We start from the raw sequence: 23,982 nt of genomic DNA, 5'->3' as shown, positions 1-23,982 counted from the left end.
TATTCAATTGCTATTTTAGTGTAATTTTATAGCATTTGAAACCACTCAGAATAGGTGAAATGAAAGTCTTTGTTGAAAGTGTTTAAACTGATTGAATCAGAAATGTTACAGAAGTTATTTTGTGTTTGATGGTAGGTTGAACTAGATAACCTCATAAGATCCTGCCTCTGTGGTCTGATCTTAGTGACCTTCCATCCCTGTGAGCTCATGACATCAACGGATTTGTTATCTTGTGAACTGCTTTTTTGTGTTTCAGCTGGTATAACTCAGTGTAGTACTTGAAGGTCTCTTGCTCATACACCACTAAGGATTTCTTTTTTTACCCCGAGGGTCTGTATTACCCTTCCCCTAGACTGAAGACAGGTCCAAGACAAGAGCAGACTTAAGAGGAAGAACTCTTAAGGGAAGAAAATACATGTTAAATAGTTTTGATCCTCTGGGTTAACCAAAACCCTGGCGTAAAACATTTATCTCTCAAGTACATAAGCTTCCAGTGCTAAGTGTTCTCCTCACTCCAGCGTATAGCTCGTTCCCTGTACCCCTTCATATCTCTTCAGGAAAGTTGCAAACATTGGCAGTGCTGTTGCGACAGCTCAAGGCAGAGGGCCACCGGGTGCTCATTTTCACCCAGATGACCCGAATGCTGGATGTATTGGAGCAGTTTCTCACCTACCATGGCCACCTCTACTTGCGTCTGGATGGGTCGACTAGAGTTGAACAGAGACAGGTAACCCAGGCACCTGCAACCCTTAGAGGCTCGCCTCAGCTCAGTCTCCTTTTCTAGGGCTCAAGAGTCTCATGAGGGGTTCCCACTAAGCCTTGGTTTGTTTTTGGAGATATGTCTCCCAATACTGTTCTTTTTTTTTTTTTCCCTTTTTCCTCTAGGCCTTGATGGAACGATTCAATGCAGACAAACGCATATTCTGCTTCATCCTTTCAACTCGGAGTGGGGGTGTGGGCGTGAACCTGACGGGGGCAGACACTGTTGTTTTTTATGACAGCGACTGGAATCCTACCATGGATGCTCAGGCCCAGGATCGCTGTCACCGAATTGGCCAGACCCGAGATGTCCACATATATAGGTGTTGCCTTGTCTCCCCTTACCTTACTTTTCCTTTGCTAATAGGGTTTTATTGATGTATTTGACTGTTTATACATGTCCTTCATCACCCGCCTAGGCTTATCAGTGAACGGACAGTGGAAGAGAACATCCTAAAAAAGGCAAATCAGAAGAGAATGTTGGGAGATATGGCTATTGAGGGAGGCAACTTCACCACAGCCTATTTTAAACAGGTACTAAGATCTTCCAGTCTGTGTAGGAGAGAGCTGCTATGCTTATGGGAATTACTGCTGCTTATTAGAAAGGATGCTTTGACCCCCACATACCTGCCTTTTCAACCAGTGATGATTCTGATACCACTGATAGCTACCAGCTTCATAGCTATAGACCTGAGGCCAACATTCCTTTGGCTCTGACACTCTGTGTATGTTCTTTCCAAAGCAGACCATCCGAGAGCTGTTTGATATGCCTCTGGAGGAGCCATCTGGCTCATCTGTACCCTCTGCCCCTGACGATGAGGAGGAGACTGTGGCCAGCAAGCAGACCCATATCCTGGAGCAGGTGAAAAAAGAGTGGGCAGTGACTTCCCTGGCAGTCCAGTGGTTAAGACTCTGCATTTCCACTGCAGAAGTTCCATACCTGGTCAGGGAACTGAGATCTACCCTGCAAAAAAAAAGAGTGGACAGTCTGTAGAGTAGAGCTAATGGTTATAGTGTGTGTCATCTTTCAGTCTCTTGAGTTTGTCCAAGGGGAAAGAACTATTTCTGCTGCTTCCCAGATTACAGTTCACCTTCGACACTTGTGAGTAGATTGCTTATTGATTCACCTGATTTCATAGATAGAACCACGGTTCTAGGTTTGAATTCCAGTAGTGCTTCTTGATAGTGTCTGTTAAGATACATCCATTTAATCCTCTGAGCCTCAATTCCCACTTTTCTGAAATGCTAAATTAGAAGGAAGTAATTGAGGGTTAAATGGCATAGCAGATTAAGAAGTGCTTTGTATATGGTGTAAAACTCTTTTTCCAAACATTAATGCATACTAGAATCATTTGGAAGATTTTGAAAAAGATTGATTCCTGGGCCCTGTTTCACAGTCTTTCTACTTAAATCATGTTTTTTAAGGGTGAGGTCTGGGCATTTGTAGTTTTTTGAAAGTAGACACGATGTTTAGAAACTACAGGTGTGGATTATCATGGAGAAAATTTTCCCTACCAAGTGCATTCCTCTCATGCTCTAGGCTACTTCCCTCAGTTACTTTGGTGTGATCTCTCGATATTCATCTCAGGGGAATGATCAGATCTGTTGTCCTGAGGCATCTCAGTGCAAAAAAGAATTGTGGGTTATTTTGTATTAAAAAAAATACTGCTTTTAAAAAATATGAGGCTGACTTGAATGGAAAGTAAGTAGAACTAAAGGTCTCAGAAACAGTTATTTTGTCCCTGGTGGAACTCCTGGTTGAATCTGTTCTATCCTATATGGACCACTGTGTTGCTTTGGTAATTTGGATGGCCCAGAAGGGAGTTGAGTTATGGTGTAAATCTGCTTTGGTGTAAATCTGGCCTCAGACATTTGCCAGAATCAAATCACAGGATGTAAAGAAAGAACTTCTCGTGGTGTTTCTTCCCCATGCCCTTGTAGGCATTGTGTCGAGCAGAGGATGAAGAGGATATTCGTGCAGCCACCCAGGCCAAGGCTGAGCAGGTGGCTGAGCTTGCAGAATTCAATGAGAATGATGGGTTTCCTGCTGGTGAGGGAGAGGAGGCTGGTCGGCCTGGGGCTGAAGATGAGGAAATGTCCCGGGCTGAGCAGGAAATTGCTGCTCTTGTAGAACAGGTTGGTGTTGGATCCACTAGTTCTCAGCCTTACCCTCCATAGCCCCTTCCTCTGGACTCTGTGACTGTTTGTCTTCTCTGGTGAAAATAATCATGAATGATGGGCCCTGGGCACCAGGTTGCTATTTTCATCACCACTGTTCTTTCCCATAGCTGACCCCCATTGAGCGCTATGCCATGAAATTCCTGGAAGCCTCCCTGGAGGAGGTGAGCCGAGAGGAACTCAAGCAGGCAGAAGTGAGTATTTCTTGAGGGTGGGGATAGAAGTGGAAAGAGACTGCTTTCCACCTACTCTACGTGCTGCTTGCCTCCCTCTGACCAGTCCTTGGGCTGTTTTTGATAGGAGCAAGTGGAAGCTGCCCGCAAGGACCTGGACCAAGCCAAGGAGGAGGTGTTCCGCCTACCCCAAGAGGAGGAGGAGGGGCCAGGGGCTGGGGATGAGGTTTCCTGTGGGACTGGTGGAGGCAGCCACCGGCGCAGTAAGAAGGCCAAGGCCCCTGAAAGGCCAGGGACTCGTGTCAGTGAGCGTCTTCGTGGAGCCCGGGCTGAAACTCAAGGGGCAAACCACACTCCTGTCACATCCACCCATCATACCCGCAGCACCTCCACACCCCCTCGCTGCAGCCCTGCCAGGGAACGAGTTCCCCGGCCAGCACCTAGGCCTCGACCCCCTCCAGCTTCAGCTCCTGCTGCAATTCCTGCCCCAATCCCTGTCCCAATCTCTGCCCCAATCCCCATTTCGGCTCCAAACCCAGTAACCATGCTTCCTGTCCATATCTTGCCTTCTCCCCCTCTCCCTTCTGCACAGATTCCTCCCTCTTGTTCTTCTGCCTGTACCCCTCCTCCTGCCTGTACTCCTCCACCAGCTCAAACCCCACCTCCAGCCCAAACTTCTCTCTTAACTCCTTCCTCCCCTCTTCTGCTTGGCCTACCTTCTGTGCCCATTTCGCCGCCAGTCACCAACCTCCCCTTGGGCCTGGGGCCTGAGGCAGAGCTGTGTGCACAAGCAATGGCATCTACTGAGTCCGTGGAGCTGGCTGATATGGCCAGTTCCGAGACTTCCCCAATTACTCTTGTGCCCCCTAAGGATCTGTTGCCAGTTGCTGTTGAGATCCTGCCTGTGTCAGAGAAGAACCTTTCTCTCACCTCTTCTGCACCTAGCCCAACCCTGGCGGCTGGCAGCGTCCCCAACGGTCAAGAGCAGGAGGTGCCCGAGCCTGCCGAGGCGACCATCCTCTCAGTGCTGCCTGATGGTGAGGAAATGCCCACGTGTCTGAGTGAGAGCAATAGGCTGGAGCTCCCACCCGCAGCAGCATCTGATGAGCTACTTCCAGAGCCACTGGAGACTGATAAGAACTCAGAAGAGCTGGTGGAGGCCCAGACCCCAACCTCTACTCCAGAGAAACCACAGGAACTTGTTTCAGCTGAGGCCACAGCCCCATCAACTTCATCCTCAGCCACCTCCACACCTGAGGGTTCTTCACCAGCCCGGCCCCCTAGGCGTCGCACCAGTGCAGATGTAGAAATTAGGGGTCAAGGGGCTGGTCGGCCAGGGCAGCCTCCAGGTCCCAAAGTGCTTCGCAAGCTGCCAGGACGGCTAGTGACTGTGGTAGAGGAAAAGGAACTGGTGAGGCGACGGCGACAGCAGCGGGGTACTGCCAGCACCCTTGTGCCTGGCGTCTCTGAGACTGGTACCAGCCCGGGAAGCCCATCAGCCCGCAGCATGTCGGGGCCAGAATCCTCACCTCCCACCAGCGGTCCCTGTGAAGTTGCTCCCCCATCCACACTGCCCACTCCAACCCAGCAGCCCTTCATAGCTCGCCGTCGCATTGAGCTGGGGGTAACTGGTGGGGGCAGCTCAGAAAATGGAGAAGGGGCACTGCTTGCCATCACCCCTCCTGCTGTGAAACGTCGGAGGGGGAGGCCCCCCAAGAAGAACAGGTCTCCAGCGGATGCTGGGCGAGGGGTGGATGAGGCACCTTCTTCCACCTCTAAGGGAAAAACCAACGGGGCTGACCCAGTCCCTGGGGCTGAGACCCTTATTGTTGCGGAGCCTGTCCTTGCACCCCAGCTTATTCCTGGGCCCCAGCCTCTCGGACCCCAGCCAGTTCACAGACCCGAGCCCATCATTCTATCACCTGTGGAGAAAAGAAGGCGTGGGCGGCCCCCTAAGGCCCGAGATCTGCCCCTTCCTGGGACCACTTCCTCTCCAGGGGATGGCAACTTAGAGAGCCGGACACAGCCACTCCCGCTGTCACCACCCCTGCCACCACTCCCATCACTCCTGTCCTGTCCCAGTGCTACTGTCGCCAACACTGTCACCACTCTCACCATTTCAACGTCCCCACCCAAGCGGAAGCGAGGCCGACCTCCCAAGAATCCGCCATCACCTCGTCCCAGCCAGCTCCCTGTCTTGGACCGTGACAGCTCTTCTGTCCTCGAGAGCTGTGGATTGGGAAAGCAGCGGCAACCCCAGGGCCAGGGGGAGAGTGAGGGTAGTTCATCTGATGAGGATGGAAGCCGCCCCCTCACCCGCCTGGCCCGCTTACGTCTCGAAGCAGAGGGAATGCGGGGACGAAAGAGTGAAGGGTCCATGGTGGTGGCTGTAATTCAGGATGACCTGGATTTAGCGGATAGTGGGCCAGGCGGGTTAGAATTGACATCTCCCGTGGTCTCATTAGCTCCAAAACTGCGCTCGACTCGGCTGCGTCCAGGGTCTCTGGTCCCCCCTCTAGAGACTGAGAAGGTGCCTCGCAAACGGGCAGGGGCCCCAGTCGGCAGTGGTCCTGGGCTGGCAAAGCGGACCCGCCTACAACCCCCAAGTCCCCTGGGGCCTGAGGGTTCAGTAGAGGAATCTGAGGCTGAAGCCTCAGGTGAGGAGGAGGAAGGGGATGGGACCCCACGGCGCCGGCCTGGCCCCCGCCGGCTTGGTGGGGCCACCACCCAAGGGGACCAGCGTATCTTGCGCAGTAGTGCCCCTCCCCACTTGGCTGGCCCTACCATTAGTCACAGAGGCCGCAAGGCCAAGACGTGAGTGGGCTGCCCTCTTCACCTAGGCTTTCTGCCACAGCCCGTCTCTCTCCATGACCAGGCCTGACTCTGTTAACCACTACTTGAAGTCTTTTGAGGGGGAGATCCTCCAGGGAGACGTAGGGGCCTTCTCCCTTCTTTCCACCAAAGTAGGGGGTAGGCATCTGGTTGTCATGGAAACGGGGCTCTTCACACATCCCCTTCCCTTCCACCCCACATGGCTGGGCAGTGTTAAGGGTGGCAAGATAGTCTCTGTCCCCACCCCTTTGTACTTGATGTCCCCAGCTATCTTTCATAGCCCCCCCACCCTTAGGGGAAGGGGGAGGGGCTTCTCTACAATGAGTTTTTTCTTTTTTTTTTTTTTTTTTAAGAAGAAAAAAATAATAAACTTAGTTTCTGTATGAGCATCCGCGTAAGGAGGCTTCTGATTTTCTGGTCTGGTGGAGGGTTGGGTGGGAACTTGGGTATCGTTTTTCTCCTCTCTTGCTAAGACCCTAGTACTTGATCTCTAACCCAGAATTGTGTGTCTTTGAGGCAGAAGTCACCACCCAAGAAGAGGGAAGAATGGCAAATCTGATCTGGTAGGGTACCTTTCCCTAAGGTTTCAATTTTAAGTCATTCAGATTCGTACTTCTCTTCCTTCTGTTCCCTTGGTTCCTGGACTTCCCTTGGGGCTATCTGATGCCTCAGAGTTTTCCCTGCTTTAATCCCTCTTGCTCAGGTGCTTTCACCCCCTCTTCAGAAGGCAGGCATCCTACCTCCAGTTACTGCATCCTTTGCCTTCCCTTGCTTTTCCTCCATCTAGCCAGACTGGTTTGAATCAGCCACACCCCCTTCCAGCTTCTGGGGATCTTCAGATGGTGGCTGGCCACCCAACCCCACCCCTGGGCTTGGCTTGGAGCCCTGAGTCAGCTCCATCTCCACCCAAGCCAAACCAAACCTGAAGCAGGAGCCGAAACTCAAACAGTTCCTCAAGGCCTATCGTCAGGTAAGAGTCCCGGTTCATTGTTACATTTTCTCTGATCTCAATCCACTGGACCCTCTGCTTGTGTTTTTTGATGACTGTCTGTGTACTGAGTCTGCGTTCTTCCCTCACATCCTTTCTGCAGCTTCGTGGTGCATGGCATTCTTGGCTCTTTGCTTGTCTTCCCTCTTTCTCAGTCATCCTTCCTATCCTCTGTCGCTTGTGTTTAGAGAACTGCAAATGGTTTCATTCTGTCTAGGGTGTGGGGAATGGTTGGGGGTGAAGGTAGAAAGGTGGTTTGATGCCAGAGCTCTGAGAGCTTGGGAAATGGGGAGATGAGAAATGATTACTTAATCATTAGGGCATCATTATGCAGGTTTCTGTGTGGGTTATGAGGTCATTTGGACTCCGTGTTTAACTGATTGTGTTGTGTAACTGGGTTAAAATGGGGAGAGGAGGTGGAAGGGAGTCTGCATAGCAAGGGAGGCTTTGATCTGGGGAGGTGAGGTCTTTTCTGGTGTTGAGTTTCCTTAGCTATAAAGAGAGCTTAAATGATGTTTTTCCTCTCCTTTCCCCCAACCTCAGGATAGTATTTTCATGTGAAATGACTGATTTCCTTGAGGTGGAGTACAGGGTTTAGAGTGCCATTCTCGGATCCCTCCTTAATATTTGAGGGCAGCCTCTGAGGAACTTCAGGGCCCTTTGAAATACAGTTTAAAATCACTGACTTGGGTAGATTTAGATACCTAGCAGTCTTTTGAGATACTGTGTTTCTCTGCTGCCTCTCAGTGTCATTTTGCTTTTCCCCACTTGTCAAAACAGTAGGTAATACAGATAATGCTGTGTTCACACCACGTTGCCTTTGAAGGCTGGGAACCTTAGGCTGAGGAAAAGATTCCAGATACACATTTCCTCTCTTGGTCTGTGAGTCACTAGGGGAATTCCCCAGTAAGGCAGCATTCCTGAGAGTTTGGCTAGGCTACAACATGATCAGGGAGAGGGGGAGAGTCTAAGCAAGGCAGGCCGAGAGTTCAGTTGTTGGGCTTACAAGTATCTTGACTGTATCGCCCACAGGTGATGGAGGACGAGGAGAATGCAGCAGAGAGCCTGGTGTGCAACACGGAAGCTGCTTGTTCTCCATCCCCCATGCGCTGCTGCTGGCTCCGCCTCCGCTGCTTAGCAGCTACTAGCATTATATGTGGCTGCTCTTGCCTGGGAATAGTGGCCCTTGTGTTTGCCATCAAGGTGAGGAACGCAATTCCTATGGGGGCAGGGGTGTGGATGTAGAAAGGCAGTGGTTCTGTGTACCTGATCTGTCTACACTGATGAGTTAACTCAGGCCTGATGAGTTAATAAGTACCTGCCAGAGCCTGGCTGTGGGCCTGGTGCCAGAAATAAGACATGGTTCCTGCCATCAAAGGGCCCACAGTCTAGCGAAAGAGATGGCAGTGAAAATGGGTAATTATTAATAGAATGTAGCTCATCTGTATTATGATAGAGGAAGCGCAGGGTATTCTGGGCACTAGAGGGATATATGTATGTGATTGCATGTACATGTATGAGAGAGAATAGGTGACAGGCATCCTACAGGTGTGAAAAGAAAGTAATGTTAAAGGATGAGTGAATAAGGATAAAAGGGCATCCTATACAAAGGCAACCTGGACTGTTGGTTCAGTATGACTGAACCAGTAAGGAATAGTAAGAGATGAAGCCAGAGGACCTGGATTCCCAGGAGCCTCCAGTGCTATGTTTGGTAGTTTTAGTTTTATCTGGGAAGTACTAGGGAGCATCTCAAGGATTTTTGCAAAGGAAAATGATATGATCAGATTTGTGTTCAGTAAGATCCACTCTCACTCTAAAGAGGATGAATTGGAAGGGGCAAGACTCAGGGCCTCTGAGCAGTAATTGGAAGAATCTGTAGGTATTGAGAAGAAGCTGTGAAGTTTTAGAATGAGCCTCGCCATTCCAAAACATCTGACAGAAACCGCACATGTACTTTTTGAAAGGCCACACAGGCTAACTTAAACATCATACTGGCATTTCCTCTATCCTACTTGTATTTTTATCAGAAATTATTTTATTATCATCAAAATAATTTGTGGGTTTCATTAGGGCAAAATCATAAAAAGAATCCTTAATGAAAAAGATGAGATTGGACATGAGAGAAATACTCATAGGATTGCTCACTGTTTCTTGCCAAGAATTCCAAATGCTGAATGAAACTGAGATGAGTAGAAAAGGATGAGGGATAAAGTGAGTACTTGTATAAAAAAGTACTTTTCCGTATGTGATCTGAGCTAACAACAGCCATCCTGAAAAGGAGGCAGAGCAAAGTTGGGTACCTTACTTTGGACTAAGACATAAGGGAGAGAAACTGGAAAGGGAGGTGGAGTGTATGGGTGTGAGATTCTGAGCCATAACGATGTAGGATTGGAGAGGGGCAATGGGCATTTTGGGGGGAGAAGCAGGGGGAGAACCTAACCAAAAACCTGCCCCCACAGGCGGAAGAGCGGCATAAGGCAGGCCGGTTGGAGGAGGCAGTGCACTGGGGGGCCCAGGCCCGGAGGTTCATCCTGGCCAGCTTTGCCGTCTGGCTCACTGTCCTCGCTCTGGGCCCCCTGCTTCTATGGCTGGTCTCCTACGCCATCGCGCAGGCTGAGTGACCCTGGGTGGCCTTTGCTGAGAGTCAGCCGAGACATCCTGGATCCTCCAATGCAGTACTGGGAGGGTCTGGTGCCAACAGTGGTTACTTCCTGGCTGGAAGGATGGTGCCTCTCTCAAAGGGCTTTGGAAGAGCTCTTTAGCCTTTTCTAAAAGGCAGCAGCTGAGACTGATGAGGGGAGGTCAGCCTGCTCTATTCTTTCAGTGCCCACCAACCCCTATTTCCCCCAATCTACTCCATCCTAGGAGCCTCTAGGAGGGGAGGTTGAAGACCAGGCCTGATTTTATTAGTATTTGTTTTGTAATAAAAATCTTTTTAGTGGTGAAATGTTCCTGTCTAATTGTTGTTCCCCTGCTTTTCCCTGGGCCCTTGGTGAGAGCCAGACTGAACATGTGATCATGGCGGAAGCCTGCATCTCCCCTTACCTAGGAGTTTCAAGAGGAGGAAAGGATCCTCCTCCTCCCCCCACTTTTTCTTTCTTCTAGAAGTCTCCCTTCTTGGAAAGCCCCACACTTCTCTCTTACCTATCAACAGACTGTGAGGCCAGAAAGCAAGAGTCATAGCAGCAGCTGCTGTTTATTAAGTGCTGACTATATTCCAGGCTGTGTTCTAAGCATTTTATATTTCTTCTTCACACCTCGAAAGTATTGTTGTTCTTATTTTATAGTTGAGGAAACAGGCATGGATTTTCCAAGGTCACACAGCTAGTAAGTGGCATAATTGGAATTCAACCTAGACAGTTTAGTTCCAGAGCTGAGAGAGGAGTGAAAGGATTGGATAATAGCAACCACCACCCAGTCAGTATGTGGAGACCTGTATGATTATAATGAATGTTCATATCCTTTATCTTTGGTCTCATGATAATATTTTAAACACTTTTAAAATTGTGAGGTACATAAAGGAAAAGATCCAAAACAAATATACAACTTCGTAAGTTAACACAAAACATCTGAAAAAACCACTATTCGGTCAAGAAATTTAAACTTTGTCAGCACTCCAAATCCTCCTTTCTACCCCTCCCCATCACTCTGCCTTCCTTTCTTTCCACAGGTAACTTTGTATTTGTTATCCACAGGTATTCTGACTTCTAACAATGTCATTTGCTTTTGCCTGCATTTGAATATGATATAAATGAAATCAAATGTATTCTTTTTATGTCTTGCTTCTTTTACTTAACACTGCTTGTGAGATTCATCAATATTTGGTGTAACTGTAGTTTTTATTACTCTATAATATTCCATTATATGACTCCTTGGTAGCTGAGTGGTAAAGAGTTCATCTGCAATGCAGGAGACCCAGGTTCAATCCCTGGGTCAGGAAGATCCCCTGGAAAAGGGAATGGCAACCGATTCCAGTGTTCTGGAGAATTCCATGGACAGAGAGGAACCTGGTGGGCTACAGTCTATTGGGTTGCATAGAGTCGGACATGACTGAGCAACTAACACACACATTCCATTATATGACTATATTACAGTTAACACATTTTCTGTTAGTGAGCTTTCAGAACATTTCCCGTTTTAGGATATTATGAATCATGCTGCTATAGACAGTCTTATACATGTCTTTTGAAGCACATATACCCTGGGAATGGAATTTATTTCACCAATAGAGACCAGCAGAGCACCTAAAGGAATTATCAGTGTTGTCCACTGAAGAATAAAGGGGAAAGAGGGGCACATGATTGTGATTTTCAGTGTTCCAAAGTGTTTCAGGAAAGAAAAGTGAAGGAACTCCGTTGTTCAGAGATTAGGACTAAACAATGGGTAGAAGTTGTATAGACAGCAGTGGTTCTGAACCTTGACTTCAAAATGTAATCCGGGCAACCTTAAAAAGTCACTTTATTCCTGAGCTTTACCACCTGCTCCCTCCCTCCATGTCCTTACCCCCCTCCCACCCCAGTCCTGAGATTCTGATTTAATTCATGTGAGGCACTGACTGGGCATCAGAACTCATTTTAAGGAGATTTTTCACACACAAAAATTTAAATCTAGTATTTGATTAATCAGCAGCTTCAGTTTACTAGAATATCCCATTCCCCCAAACTGATTACATGAGATCTTGCTACTTTTTGACTCTTTATTTTGAAAAAATTTCAAGTCTATAGAACAATAAAAGAATAGTACAATGAACTCTTGTGTAGCCTTAACCTAGATTTATAAGTTTTAATAACCACGTTTGCTTTGTATCTTTCTAAATTTCTTGTTCATTCACTAAGTCGTGTCCAACTCTTCTGACCCCATGGACACAGGCTCCTCTGTCCATGCGGATTCCCCAGGCAAGAAAACTGGAGTGGGTTGCCATTTCCTCCTCCAAGGGATCTTCCCAACCCAGAGATTGAATGTGCATCTCCTGCAATGCAGGCAGATTCTTTACCAATGAGCCACCTGTGAAGCCTCTTTCTAAAGACTCATAATTGTTATTGCTGAACTATTTGAGGGAAATACCTTGTGATCTGTATCTCATAAGAACATATTTTATCACATAACTATAGTACAATTACATTTAATTCAGAGAAGTTTAACATCAGTACAATATTATCTTCTAATAATCTATATTCAAACTTGCCAGATGTCCCAGTAACATACCTTATAGCAAGTTCTACTTTAGAGTGCAGTGTGGGAACATGGATTGCATTTGGTTTGTCAGCTCTTCAGCATTAAATTTTTAGTAGGTTCTCATCCTTTCTTTCTTTGTTTTTCAAGACATTTTTGAGGTGAGGCCAGTGTGTAGAGTGTCTCTTAATTTGGGTTCTTTTGACTGAATTCAGGGTTACGCATTTTTGGCTGAAATATTACATAAGTTATATGCCCTGAATATATCACATTAAGAGGCATGTGTCAGTTTGCCCTTTTATGGCAGATGTAACACTGACAACTTGGTTCTAAGGTAGTGTCAGATTTCTGCAAGGTAAGGATAATTCTTTTCTTTGTAATTAAAAAGTTATCAGTTTAAATACCTCACCAAATTTTTCCCAATAACTTTAATGCCTGTTTTGCCCAAGTCAGTTATTACAAGGTTTACAAAATGTTGATGTTTAACTTTATCATTCTTTCTACACTTATTAGTTGGCATCCTATTATAAAGGTCTTTTGCTCCTTCATTTATTTACAATTTTTAGTGTCAGTATGGCCTCAGATTTGTTTTTAAATTCAATTTATTATACCCATTACTACCATTAACCTTTTAAAATAGTTTTGTTGAGGTATAATGGCATGATTTACTTACAGTACCCAGATCTTATTGTGCCAATAGGTGAATACATGCGCAATCTTCTCTGTATTGTTCCAATTTTAGTATATGTACTGCCGAAGCGAGCACTTGGTGAATGTTTTTACATGAACATGCCTGTGTAATCAGGTGAATAGAACATTTCTAGCACATAAGAAGGCTCCCTCAGCTCTCTCAGTGTCATTATCCTTTTTGTCCCTGATATCAACCTGGTTCTTGTGTTTAAGTTCCCATCTTTCTTCACTTACTTTCTGGCACAAATTATTCCAGGCTCATCTTGTACTTTCTCTGCTCTAGCTTGGGAATTGGCCATTTCTCCCAAGGATCCCTGGTTCCTTTTATTGAGGACTGTTGCTTTAAAATCAGTACTTAGACACTAGCTGTGCTCACTCTACTGGACAGGCTCTATTGGTCCTTGGCCCTTTCACAGATTAGAGCTAGAAAGTAGCTAATGTTATCTATCTTAAATCATTCTTAAAATCATACCTCCAATTTCAGTCATAAGGTTCTCTACCCATTCCAAATATTCCCACAGTAAGAACCTAGACTGCCAACTACATCAGTGTGTTTATTCACTTGCTCAATTTCAAAATAATTGTCCCATTATACTACCAAGTAAAATACAAGATTTCTTTGAGTTATTCTGTCTTTAGATAAATGGTATAAGGTCAAAGTACTCCACTAAAAAGTTACTTGGATTCGTTTTTCTCTTCATTTGGTTGCAATCCGAAAGTTATATTTCTCCTAATAAGATAGCTGTTAAATGAATGAATTCTCTGCCTCTATCGGGAATATAACCTCCACAAGAGTAGGGACCTAATTTTTTTCTGTTGCTGTTAGTCTAACGCGTAGATGCTCAACAAATATTTGTTGAATCAGTCAGTGAATGCCACGGTTGAGCTGCACTAAGAAAACTTATGGAGCAAGTCGCTCCTGGCAGAGTGATAACCTGGTAAGCTTGGAACAGAGAGCGAGGGACTTCCTTGGTGATCCAGTGGCTAAGGCTTCATACTTCCAAAGGAAGAGACTCAAATTCAATCCATGGTCAGGTAACTAGATCCCACATGCCCCAGAACAAAGATCTCGCATGCTGCAAAGACCAAGGATCTGACGTGCCACAACTAGGATCTAGCATAGCCAAATAAATAAAAATATTTTTTTAAGGGTGATATTCCCCAAGGCTTTGGGGCAGGGGGTGGTGGGAAACCGGAAAAAATGGTCTTCCAGATAGACTAGAGTTTTGGAATCACCAACTGAAGAGATGAGTTTGAGCAAACTCGGGGAGATGGTGAAGGACAGGGAAGCCTAGTGTGCTGCAGTCCATGCGATCACAAAGAGTCGCTCACGACCAAGACCCTGAACAATACGGGATTTGGAGATACCCGAGTCAGAGCATCCACAGGATGAGAAAGCCTCTTCTGACTGAAAAGCGATGTCTTATACAAGTAGCCAAGTTCAGCCCCGGGCTGCGTGCGCCTAACATTTTAAAGGGCTTGAGTCAGCCCCTCAAAGCAGGCTCTTTTGACCAGGCTGCTAATATTTTTAACACCCAAATTCAGACAGTGATTTTGAGCGACTGAGGAGTACATGCCCAAGTCCAGGTGGGAATCGGAAGGCCAAGGAGGCCAACGTACCAGGTACCAGGAGCCGACACATACCGGTAAACCTAACTTCCGGGTCTGTTTTCAGGCCTCTAACCCTGTTGCTGGACAAGCTCCGCCCTCTGCTGGTCCCAGCAGATACTTTGCCCTGATTGGCCGTATCTGAAGGCCCGCCCCAGCGTCGCAGCCTTAGGTAACTCAAAGCTCGAACCCCCGGGCCAGCCTCGGGACTCGGCTTCCCATTGGACTACCAGTTTCCAATCCGAAGGATTTTTGAACCTCAGTCTTTGGGTGACTCTGGCCATTGGCGGACAGAGTGGGGGCGGGGCCTGAGGTCTTCGCCGGCACAGCCTGTGGGTAAGGTAAGAGGCTAGGGGCGAACCCCGCGACAGGGCGGCCTCTGATCGACTCTGGCTTCTCTCTCCTCCCCGGCTGGTGAGCCCGCGCGAGACCCTGCGCCCCCTCCCAGCGCCCGCCCAAGTGCGCCTGCGCAGCAACAGCCGCCCGTCCGGGTGCCCCTTCCCCTCTTCCTCTGTACCTTTTCCCTTCCCCTCCCCCGCCCCCCTCCCTGCCTTGCCACCCCATCCCAATCCCTAAGGCCCATTCTTGGGGTCTCCCCAGTCCCGATCCTTCCCCCACCCCGTCCCCATCCCCCAGGATCCTGGCTCCGCAGCCACAGGGGCTGCGCCTCCGCGAGCCGCGATGTGCGTCCTCTCAGAGCCTGTGGGCCTCCTTGCCCTCAATGCCCTCCGTTTCCTCCTCACAGGCCCCCACCTCTTTCAGAATGACATTGGACGTGGGGCCAGAGGATGAGCTGCCCGACTGGGCTGCGGCCAAAGAATTTTACCAGAAGTACGATCCTAAAGACGTCATTGGCAGGTAAGGCCACGGCTAGGGAAACAGAGGTCCAGAAAGGTCAGTTCCTAGCCAGGATACACATTTCACATATTTGCTTGCTTGCTTTAGTCACTAAGTCGTGTCCGACTCTTGCAACCCCATGGACTATAGCCTGCCACGCTCCTCTGTCCATGGGATTCTCCAGGCAGAATACTGGAGTGGGTTGCCATTTCCTTCTCCAACACATTTCCCTGTAAAGTTCTAAATGGGAAGGTTCAATGGTGAGTGGAGAAACATTTGGTGACTAGACTCTTCTGAGTCAGCCCCTATTTTTTCACCCGTTCGTTCATATATATGTTCAACAAACGTAATTCAAGCGCCTACTGTTTGCCAGACACAAAGGTAAACATGGGAGATTAGAAGAGATGTTTATGCCCTGGAAAGTGAAACTGAAAGTCGCTTAGTCCTGTCCGACTTTTGCGACCCTGTGGACTATATATGCCCTGGAGGTACTCCAAGTAAAGTGACGGAAAGAGACACAGGAACATTCAAGTAGCATCAGGCTGTGTAAAAAGTGCTGTTAGATCTCAGAAAACCACAGCTTCCCAGAAAGAGTGATATTTGGGTCTTGAAGGATGAATAGGAGTTCAGCAGGCATCACATAGAAGGAAAGCTTCACCTGTAGAGGCATGACTAATACGTTTATTCATCAGGGTTTCCAAAGCATGTACAATGTGCTGGGTGCACTGGAGATGTGAGACCCACATCCTACATCTTATAAAATTTCTGTTCTCCTGGAGTTTATATTCGAGTGGTGGAGAGAGACAATAAACATGAAAACAAATTAAAGTTCAGTGTAAGTGCTCGGGAGAAAATAAATAAGATGATGGAACAAGAGTCATTAATGGAGCTGAGACTTCAAGCATGAGAAGAAACAGATGATACACTGAGGCAGGATATATTCCAAGCAGAGGGAAGGGTAGTGCAAAGGCTCAGCACCGCAAAGAGCCAATTAAAGCAATAGATAGAAGATTATAGTGGCCAGTGTGTTAAGAGTGGGAAAAGTTGGAAAAGGGACTACCCACCTGGATTAGGACTATACTCACAAAGTCATGATGACAGAGGGATGTCTCTAGGACCTCGGGAAGCAATTCATTCAGTAAGATATGTTGGCCCCTGATTTAGGGAGACACAGGGGCTGGAATGGGGGGAGGTTCCTTCGTGGCCTAGTGGTTACGATTCTGGACTTTCACGGCCATGGCCCAGGTTCAGTCCCTGGTTGAAGAGCTGAGATCCCACAAGCTGTGTGATGTAGCCAAAGAAAAGAGGGGGAAGGCAGCATCTGGGCATGAACGTTGAGTCTTGGAGGTAGGTAAGATTACCGAGGTGTATTCCTGAGAACAGGAAGGCCAAGGGTAGGATCTTGGGGAAGTCTTTACACTTAAGGGGTGGGCAGGGCTTCCCTGGTGGTCAGATGGCAAGGAATCTGCCTGTAATGCAGGAGACCCAGGTTCAGTCCCTGAGTCAGGAAGACCCTCTGGAGAAGGAAGTGGCTACCCACACCAGTATTCTTGCCTGGAGAATTCCATGGACAGGAGCCTGGTGGGCTGCAGTCCGTGGGGTTGCAAGGAGTTGAACATAACTGAGTGACTAACACTTTCACTTTCAGAGAATAAGGTACTAGGCTGTATCAGTAGGAAAAGTTTGGAGTTTGAGTCCAAAGACTCGGGTTTTCCAAGTTGGTGGTCGTGACATGTAGTAGGAAGGCTTAATTAAAAGGGAATGCTCCTGTAGGTAAAATACTGTAGGATACCAGAGAAAGGAGTGGTCCCTTCTTCCTGGAGAATAAACGAAGAATTGGTTGACATTTCATTTACTTTGAGTCTTAAAGTAGGGATTCTTTGATGAATGGCTTCAGAGGATCTTTGACCCACCCCCTGAAATTATAAAAATGTTGGGTATGTGTGGCAGAGGTCTGCAGCTTTTCACAAATTCTCAGAGGTTCATTGAAAGATGAGTAATAACTAGACCAAGGACCTGAAACTCCAATGCCCTTAGTGTTTGGGCAGGAAATTAAAACTGTGACGTGGCCAAGAGTAAAAGAGTAGAAAGTGGTTGAGCCTTGTGGCAGCTGGAGGGTTCTCAGCCGCCTAAGAGATGTGAATTCAGATTTGTAGAGAACAGTGCCCTTGCCACAGTGTAATGTATCTGTGTTAGGCTGGAGGACCAATAGTTTGTATCCATTGATTGAAGCAGAGGTGGGTGAGAGGCATTTCAAGCAGAAGAGTTCCATAAATGCAAGGAGGCCCTGGGAACACAGAAATGAGGTTACGTGAAGGGCAGCCAGGGAACCAGAATGTGAAATGTGGTTTGAGGACAGATTCTGGAGAGATTTGCACCTTAGCCTGAAGTACTTGTAGGGTCATATGGAGTTGGTGACAGAGCCCAAGCCAGAAAATCCCTGTCTAGGATTTCGTCTCTTTTCTTTTCTTTTGGTTGTGCTATCCGGTTTCCAGGATCTTAGTACCCTGACCAGGGATGGAATCTGAGTCCCCTGCAGTGGAAGTGTGGAGTTCTAACCACTGGACCACCATTGAATTCCCTAGGACTTTGTCTATTTTTTTTTGATTGCACTGGGTCTTCATTGCTACCCCCAGACTTTCTCTTGTGGTAGAGCACAGCCTCTGGAGCATGGGCTCAGTGGTTGTGGCACCTGGGCTTAGTTGCCCCATGGCAAGAGGGATCTTCTCAGATCAGGGATCGAACCTGTGTCCCCAGCTGTAGCAGGTGGATTCTTAACCATTGGACCACCAAGAAAGTCTCCTAGGGCTTTGTCTTTACAAAGCCAAATGGGTTTCCTGTCTGTGCTTCATTAATGCCTTTCAGCGTCCCTTCAGGATGTTGTTGGCTGCATTTCAGAGCCGATGAAGTGGGAGCCCAGAGACCTTATGTCAGGGGGTCACTTAGAGGTTAATTAGTGGCAAATTTGGGGCCTAAATCCAAGATCTGCTTCTCAACTTTGGTCTTCCAGTCAATGGCCCAATGTTTATTTCACCTGAGGTATTATAGGGGAACTTTGGGATTTAGATGGGGTAACCGCAGAAGTGGGTAAAATCTGGAGGGGGCCTTAGGTCACTTCTTCCTGCCTTCTTCTTGTGGGGTTCAGGGGCATGGGGCAGGTTTGGGGGCTCAGTGTCTGGCCTCACCTCCAGAGGGAGTGACAGAGCCTGGAACCTGGGACCTCTGCCCCCATGCCCTGTGAGCTCTATGTTGCTCCTTGCTAGGTGCCCAGGTCTCTGACTGAGGCTGCTGTGAAGTTCCAGTAGGCCAAGGTGAGCTCCTCAGGAAGTCACCTTGTCTAGCTGGGTCTCCAGAGTCTGGCGCAAGGATGTGAGGCTGCCGAGGCTCCACTCTGCGTGGAAACAAGAGGGCAGGAGGCCCTGACTTGTGCGTTGTCTGACTCTGGCAGAGGAGTGAGCTCTGTGGTCCGCCGCTGCGTTCATCGGGCTACTGGCCAGGAGTTTGCGGTGAAGATCATGGAGGTGACAGCCGAGCGGTTGAGTCCTGAGCAGCTGGAGGAGGTGCGAGAGGCCACGCGGCGAGAGACGCACATCCTTCGCCAGGTCGCCGGCCACCCCCACATCAGTGAGGCTGCTTTCCCCACTCCTGTTAGCCCAGCCCTTCGCCCACCTGCCCCAGCACTGCCTCCACACTCTGCTCCCTTCCTCCTGGCTCCGCTGCACCTCATCAAAGTGTGGCCAGCCTTTGGGCCCCTCCTGCCTCCTCCGGTTCTCCTTCCTTCCCAGGAACGGCCCCCTGCTGCCTCAGGGTAGAAAAGGCCCTCTGGTGTGCATCTGCTCCTTTCCATCTCTGTCTCTCTGCCTCTCTGCCTCTTTCCCCAGTCACTCTCATCGATTCCTACGAGTCTTCTAGCTTCATGTTCCTGGTGTTTGACCTGTGAGTATCCCCGCTCCCTGACCGAAAAGCCTCTTCCTCTCCTCCTTGCACTTCCCCAGCCTTACAGTGCACTGGGCTGAAGACCACCCTGTTCACACCTTCCTCTGCTCTGGCTCAGACCTGCCAGCCCAGGGCACGGGCCCTTTTTCCTAGGTGCCCTGATTGAGGCAAGTTCTTCAAGAGTCTCAGTGACCAGCTAAATATAAAGGGTCTTCATGAGACCCTGTTTTAAGAGGAAGGTGTTCATTCGTGAGCTGACCACGTATAAACAGACTTTTCCCTCACCCGTCTTCCAATGTTTAACACCCCCCACTGGAATCTCTCTGCCCATCGATCCTTTTTCTGGTTGGTCTGAATCTGAATGTCAGATATTATACGGTGCTATAATGCAAACCAATTACAAAGGAAATTCAAAAGAGAATGGTTTGGATACCAGATGTTTAAGAGAGGCACTTGGGAAAAATTTACAGTCTTCAGACAGAAATGACCTCTACAGAAGTGGAGGGCAAGTAGAAAGTGTCTGCTTCACTGTGTTCTTTATTTCAAGGATTGATACAGAGTTGCAATTATAACCTCAGTTTTTAAAGAGAACATTAAGCAAAATTCAAAGTAAAGTCCTATTCAACTTTCTTGCTACTATTAACTGAAATTTTGGCCCATGGTCTAAACAGGTTCACTTTAAAAGGCTTTTTTATTTTTTTTAGTATATTGTCGGATAACAAGGACTTCCTGTAAATGATCATTTATTCTTGCTAAAATAGCCCCCTCGTGGCACAATGCAGATTTTTTTTTTTTAATGTGGGCATGCTATGCAGCTTGTGAGATTTTGGTTCCCTGACCAGGGATCAGACCTGCAGCCGTTGCACTGGAAGCACAGTGTCTGAACTGCTGAACTGCCTGGGACATCCCACAGTGCAGAGATTATGACCGCCGGCACATTGGACCAAACTGCCCCTGACATCTGGTTCAGTCTTGGAGTGCTTTGTCTTGAGACCCTTTCATTTGCTTACAGAGGGATCTTCTTTGACTGACCTCTTCCCTGGTATTTGTTGTGAGCACTGGCTTACTTTCTCAGCCTCCACTGTGAGGTGCACCCATCTCCCAACCCCTCCTGTCCCTTAGGATGCGGAAGGGAGAGCTGTTTGACTATCTCACAGAGAAGGTGGCCCTCTCAGAAAAAGAAACCAGGTAAAGGCTGAGCCTGCAGCCCCTGGGATGAGCGGGGTGTGGGGCAGGGCAGGGAGAAGCAGAGGAGACTGCACCTCCCCCAGGTCCATCATGAGGTCTCTGCTGGAAGCAGTGAGTTTTCTACACAACAACAACATTGTACACCGAGACCTGAAGCCCGAGAATATTCTCCTAGATGACAATATGCAGATCCGACTTTCAGATTTTGGGTTCTCCTGCCACCTGGAACCAGGCGAGAAGCTTCGAGGTGAGGGGACCTGGTGCTCTGAGGGACTTGGGAGGGATGGAGGCTCAGGCTTGGGACTGGTTGGCTGGGTCTGAGAACTGGGTCCCACAGAAAGTCAGTGAGCACTTGCCAGCTACCCGCTGGCTGCAAAGCCTAGTGTGCAAATGGAAGTGGGTTCCCTGCCCTGGGGAGAATGGAGTGAACAGAGCATGGCATACAGCAGGCAGGGGGCCATGCTGGGAGCCAGGAGGAAGGAGCACCGATTCAGATGTAGGGACCCACAGGGGAAGGAGCTTGGCCCTGGCCTGGGGAGGCTGGGCTTGTCATAGGAAGAAAAAGAGAGGGAACGAGGGACAGCGGGGCTTCCCAGGTGACTCCAGTGGTGAAGAACCCACCTGCCAATGCAGGAGGCATGGGTTCAATCCCTGGTCTGGGAAGATCCCCTGAAGGAAGGCATGGCAACCCACTCCAGTATTCTTGCCTGGAGAATCCATGGACAGAGGAGCCTGGTGGGCTGAAGTCCATAGGGTTGCAAAGAGTAGGACACGACTGAAGTGACTTAGCATGCACACGGTGACAGAAGGGCTCAGCTGCACCTTTGGGGTCTGGCAGAGGCAGGGCCATGGTGTGCTGCTCAAGTGCTATGAGGAGCCTGATGTGACTCGACAGCGCTGCTCACTTGATGCCTTGGGACTCAGGGTCCCCTCACATTAACACATTTGTTGTGACAGCCATTTCTCATGCAAGTAGCAAACTAGACAAAATTCAACTGCGGGACTCCCCAGAGCCTTTACTAGGCCACTTCCTCTCGTTTGGTGGCTCTGCCCTGGGCTTCTTAACAGATAACCTTCACTGGTTAACCTTCATGACTTTGAGCAAGCTCTGGGGGATTGTGAAGGATGGGGAAGCCTGGTGTGCTTCAGTCCATGGGATCACAGAGTCAGACTCAACTGATCAACTGAACAACCACCTCCTTCACTGGGCACTTGCTCTGAGTCAGGCAGCACATGGAGTATTATATGGCTTGTTTCTCTAGATCCTCTTAACTCTGAAATAGTATCTGTGTCTCTGTTTTATAAATGGGCTTAATGAGATGAAGTGACTTGCCCAAGGTCATGTGTGATTTGAATTTGGGCAGTATGACTCCAGAGCTCATGCTGTTACTCTGTGGACTTACACATCTTCCACATGCAGGGATTTTTCTCCCTTTGGGCTCCCACACACGCGTCTCCATGCTGAATCATTTTTGCTCCTTCCCACTCCACCGTTTCCCTTGGCCTGGGTAATTCAGTTTTTTTACTTGAAAGCTCCAGGTCAGGGTAGAGCCGCTGCTTTTTGCTCTTAGATCTCCCCCACTTCATGATACACGTCTTACACTGTTTATGTGCTTCTTGGTAGATGGTGAGCTTACTAAGGGCACGTTGAATTTGCCATTGTGTCTAGTATGGTGCTTGGCACACGGTAGGTGTTCAGTAAATAGTTTGTCTAGGAAGGAATTTGCCAAGAGAAAGTCAGTTTCTCAGTTCAGTCCTCTTAAGACCTCTTGGAAGCGTGCCATGGATCATAATGTGCAACTGCTAGAGTGGAAGAACTGGTGCTGGAAATGGTAAAAGAAAGTAAAAATACAGGCTTTGATCAAGTCATGGAAGCCTTTGTGCTTTAGGAATCTAGACCTGACCCTGAAGCCATAATGGAAAGCCAGGGAAGGGTTTTCAACAAAGGACATACCCAGAATGTGCCTTAAGAAATCCCATAGTCCTGCACACTCCCCTGGGTTGAGTGGTGGTTTCACTAACCGCAATAGAGATTCTAGGAGGAGGATTAGATTTGGGCAGAAAGGAATGCAGAAAAGATTTAATTTGTTTTCTATGTGTGTATGTATATAAAACATGGTAATAAGTTGTGTGAGGTGAGGGTTGGTGGAGGAGGCAAATGATACCGTCGGATAGTGCTTTGAAGTCAACCTAAACATCAGGTTTTCCCAGGAAGGCCACCAGGAGCCTTGGTAGGTACTTGTTCACCAGAGTGAGGCTCTAACACTGAGACTTGGCAGAAGGCTGGCAGGTGCAGGATGGAAACGCTTGTGGCCCTGGTGGTGGAGAGGCTCCAGCAGAGGTCTGGTGCGAAGGGTCCTTGAGGGGGCTGGTGACACCCCATCCATTTCAGGCCTCTCTCCCCAGAGTTGTGTGGGACTCCAGGGTATCTAGCACCAGAGATCCTTAAGTGCTCCATGGATGAAACTCACCCAGGCTACGGCAAGGAGGTTGATCTGTGAGTTTCCCGCCCCCTCCTTCCCTCCTCCTCCGTGTCCTGTTCTTCAACACCTTTGCTTATCACCTGGTCCCCCCCTCCCACTCCTCTTTCCCAGCTGGGCCTGCGGGGTGATCTTGTTCACACTTCTGGCGGGCTCCCCACCATTCTGGCACCGACGCCAGATCCTGATGTTACGTATGATCATGGAGGGCCAGTACCAGTTTAGTTCACCCGAGTGGGACGACCGTTCTGACACTGTGAAAGACCTGGTGAGCTGGGGCTGCGAGTGGGCAAGGAGAGAGGCCCAAGAGCTGCTCCTCATGCTCTGGGGTTTCCCCTAGATCTCCAGGCTGCTGCAAGTGGATCCTGTGGAGCGCCTGACAGCTGAGCAAGCCCTACAGCACCCATTCTTTGAGCGCTGTGAAGGCAGCCAAGCCTGGAACCTCACTCCCCGCCAGCGGTTTCGGGTAAGCCTGAGCGTGTCAGGGTCTAGGCCTGCTCCTCTTCCCAGGATTTTTCTTACGGTGACTGTGCCAGTGGAGCTTACACCACCCCCCTTCCTAGGTGGCAGTGTGGATCGTGCTGGCCGCTGGACGGGTGGCCTTAAGCGCCCACCGTGTCCGACCACTGACCAAGAGTGCGCTGTTGAGGGACCCTTACGCGCTGCGGCCAGTGCGGCGCCTTATCGACAACTGTGCCTTCCGGCTCTATGGACACTGGGTGAAGAAGGGTGAGCAGCAGAACCGGGCAGCCCTCTTCCAGCACCGGCCCCCGGGGCCTTTTCCCATGATGGGCCCTGAAGAGGAGGGGGACTCAGCTACTGTCGCTGAGGATGAGGCCATGCTAGTGCTGGGCTAGCACGTCATCCTGCAGAACTCTCCAGGAGAAGGATCTTTATCATTCCAGCCCCTCTGGGCTCTGGCCACCATTGGCCAGGGCTGCTACCAGTCATACTATCATAGAGACCAGTGTGGTACACCTACCCCCGCCAGCCAGGGCTTTGAGATGAGAGCTGGGGTGGAAGAGAGCCACCCAGGGTGCCTCGCCTGGCCTTATCTGTGCTGCCTGCACCACGTATGCAATAAAACCTGCTACACGCCAGAGAGAGCCAGTCCCGTGTCTGGTGTCTGGCTTCAGCAGGG

The 23,982-nt window shown here is 48.9% G+C and overlaps 3 protein-coding genes across 7 annotated transcripts in view; all 3 read left to right on the top strand.

Annotated features, from left to right (window-relative positions):
- The window catches only part of SRCAP (Snf2 related CREBBP activator protein), a 30,559-nt gene extending 24,230 nt beyond the window's left edge, over positions 1–6,329 (top strand). For both annotated transcript variants that reach the window (XM_055409872.2, XM_088833252.1), the window contains exons 27-33: positions 558–727; positions 886–1,082; positions 1,179–1,293; positions 1,502–1,621; positions 2,701–2,895; positions 3,048–3,131; positions 3,238–6,329. In XM_055409872.2, coding sequence (XP_055265847.2) covers positions 558–727; positions 886–1,082; positions 1,179–1,293; positions 1,502–1,621; positions 2,701–2,895; positions 3,048–3,131; positions 3,238–5,928 — 3,572 coding nt within the window. In that variant the 3' untranslated portion in view covers positions 5,929–6,329. The remainder of the gene's footprint in view (positions 1–557; positions 728–885; positions 1,083–1,178; positions 1,294–1,501; positions 1,622–2,700; positions 2,896–3,047; positions 3,132–3,237) is intronic.
- A 47-nt stretch (positions 6,330–6,376) lies between these two features.
- On the top strand, positions 6,377–10,748 carry TMEM265 (transmembrane protein 265). The gene is made up of 3 exons (XM_055409880.2): positions 6,377–6,912; positions 7,963–8,133; positions 9,390–10,748. Exons 2-3 carry the CDS (start codon positions 7,966–7,968, stop codon positions 9,549–9,551), a joined length of 330 nt encoding a protein of 109 aa, XP_055265855.1. The 5' UTR covers positions 6,377–6,912; positions 7,963–7,965; the 3' UTR covers positions 9,552–10,748.
- Positions 10,749–14,551: 3,803 nt separating this feature from the next.
- Positions 14,552–23,943, top strand: PHKG2 (phosphorylase kinase catalytic subunit gamma 2). Of its 4 annotated transcripts, none has more exons than XM_088833253.1 (10): positions 14,552–14,572; positions 15,146–15,258; positions 18,686–18,861; positions 19,119–19,173; positions 20,296–20,361; positions 20,445–20,608; positions 22,768–22,858; positions 22,956–23,109; positions 23,182–23,307; positions 23,405–23,943. In XM_088833253.1, exons 2-10 carry the CDS (start codon positions 15,164–15,166, stop codon positions 23,696–23,698), a joined length of 1,221 nt encoding a protein of 406 aa, XP_088689379.1. In that variant the 5' UTR covers positions 14,552–14,572; positions 15,146–15,163; the 3' UTR covers positions 23,699–23,943. The 4 variants fall into 4 exon arrangements, with proteins under 4 accessions (XP_088689379.1, XP_055265848.1, XP_055265849.1 ...); XM_055409873.2 differs by lacking the exon at positions 14,552–14,572 and adding an exon at positions 14,594–14,741; XM_055409874.2 differs by lacking the exon at positions 14,552–14,572 and adding an exon at positions 14,730–14,814.
- Positions 23,944–23,982: the final 39 nt, after the last annotated feature.

Source organism: Moschus berezovskii, chromosome 27 (genome assembly GCF_049115385.1).
Source record: "Moschus berezovskii isolate FMDL1 chromosome 27, NW_MosBer_1.0, whole genome shotgun sequence".
In the NCBI taxonomy this organism is placed as follows: domain Eukaryota; kingdom Metazoa; phylum Chordata; class Mammalia; order Artiodactyla; family Moschidae; genus Moschus; species Moschus berezovskii.
Note: the sequence above shows the minus strand (reverse complement) of the source record. Positions and strands in the feature narration are given on the sequence as shown.

What these genes read in the sequence shown, in the direction of transcription:
- TMEM265 (XM_055409880.2), top strand. Translation starts at nt 7,966, where the DNA reads ATGGAGGACGAGGAGAATGCAGCAGAGAGCCTGGTGTGCAACACGGAA. An exon ending in CCCTTGTGTTTGCCATCAAG is followed by an intron (nt 8,134 to 9,389) that starts GTGAGGAACGCA and finishes CTGCCCCCACAG; the next exon opens with GCGGAAGAGCGGCATAAGGC.
- PHKG2 (XM_088833253.1), top strand. Translation starts at nt 15,164, where the DNA reads ATGACATTGGACGTGGGGCCAGAGGATGAGCTGCCCGACTGGGCTGCG. An exon ending in CGCCGGCCACCCCCACATCA is followed by an intron (nt 18,862 to 19,118) that starts GTGAGGCTGCTT and finishes CTCTTTCCCCAG; the next exon opens with TCACTCTCATCGATTCCTAC. An exon ending in CTGACACTGTGAAAGACCTG is followed by an intron (nt 23,110 to 23,181) that starts GTGAGCTGGGGC and finishes GGTTTCCCCTAG; the next exon opens with ATCTCCAGGCTGCTGCAAGT.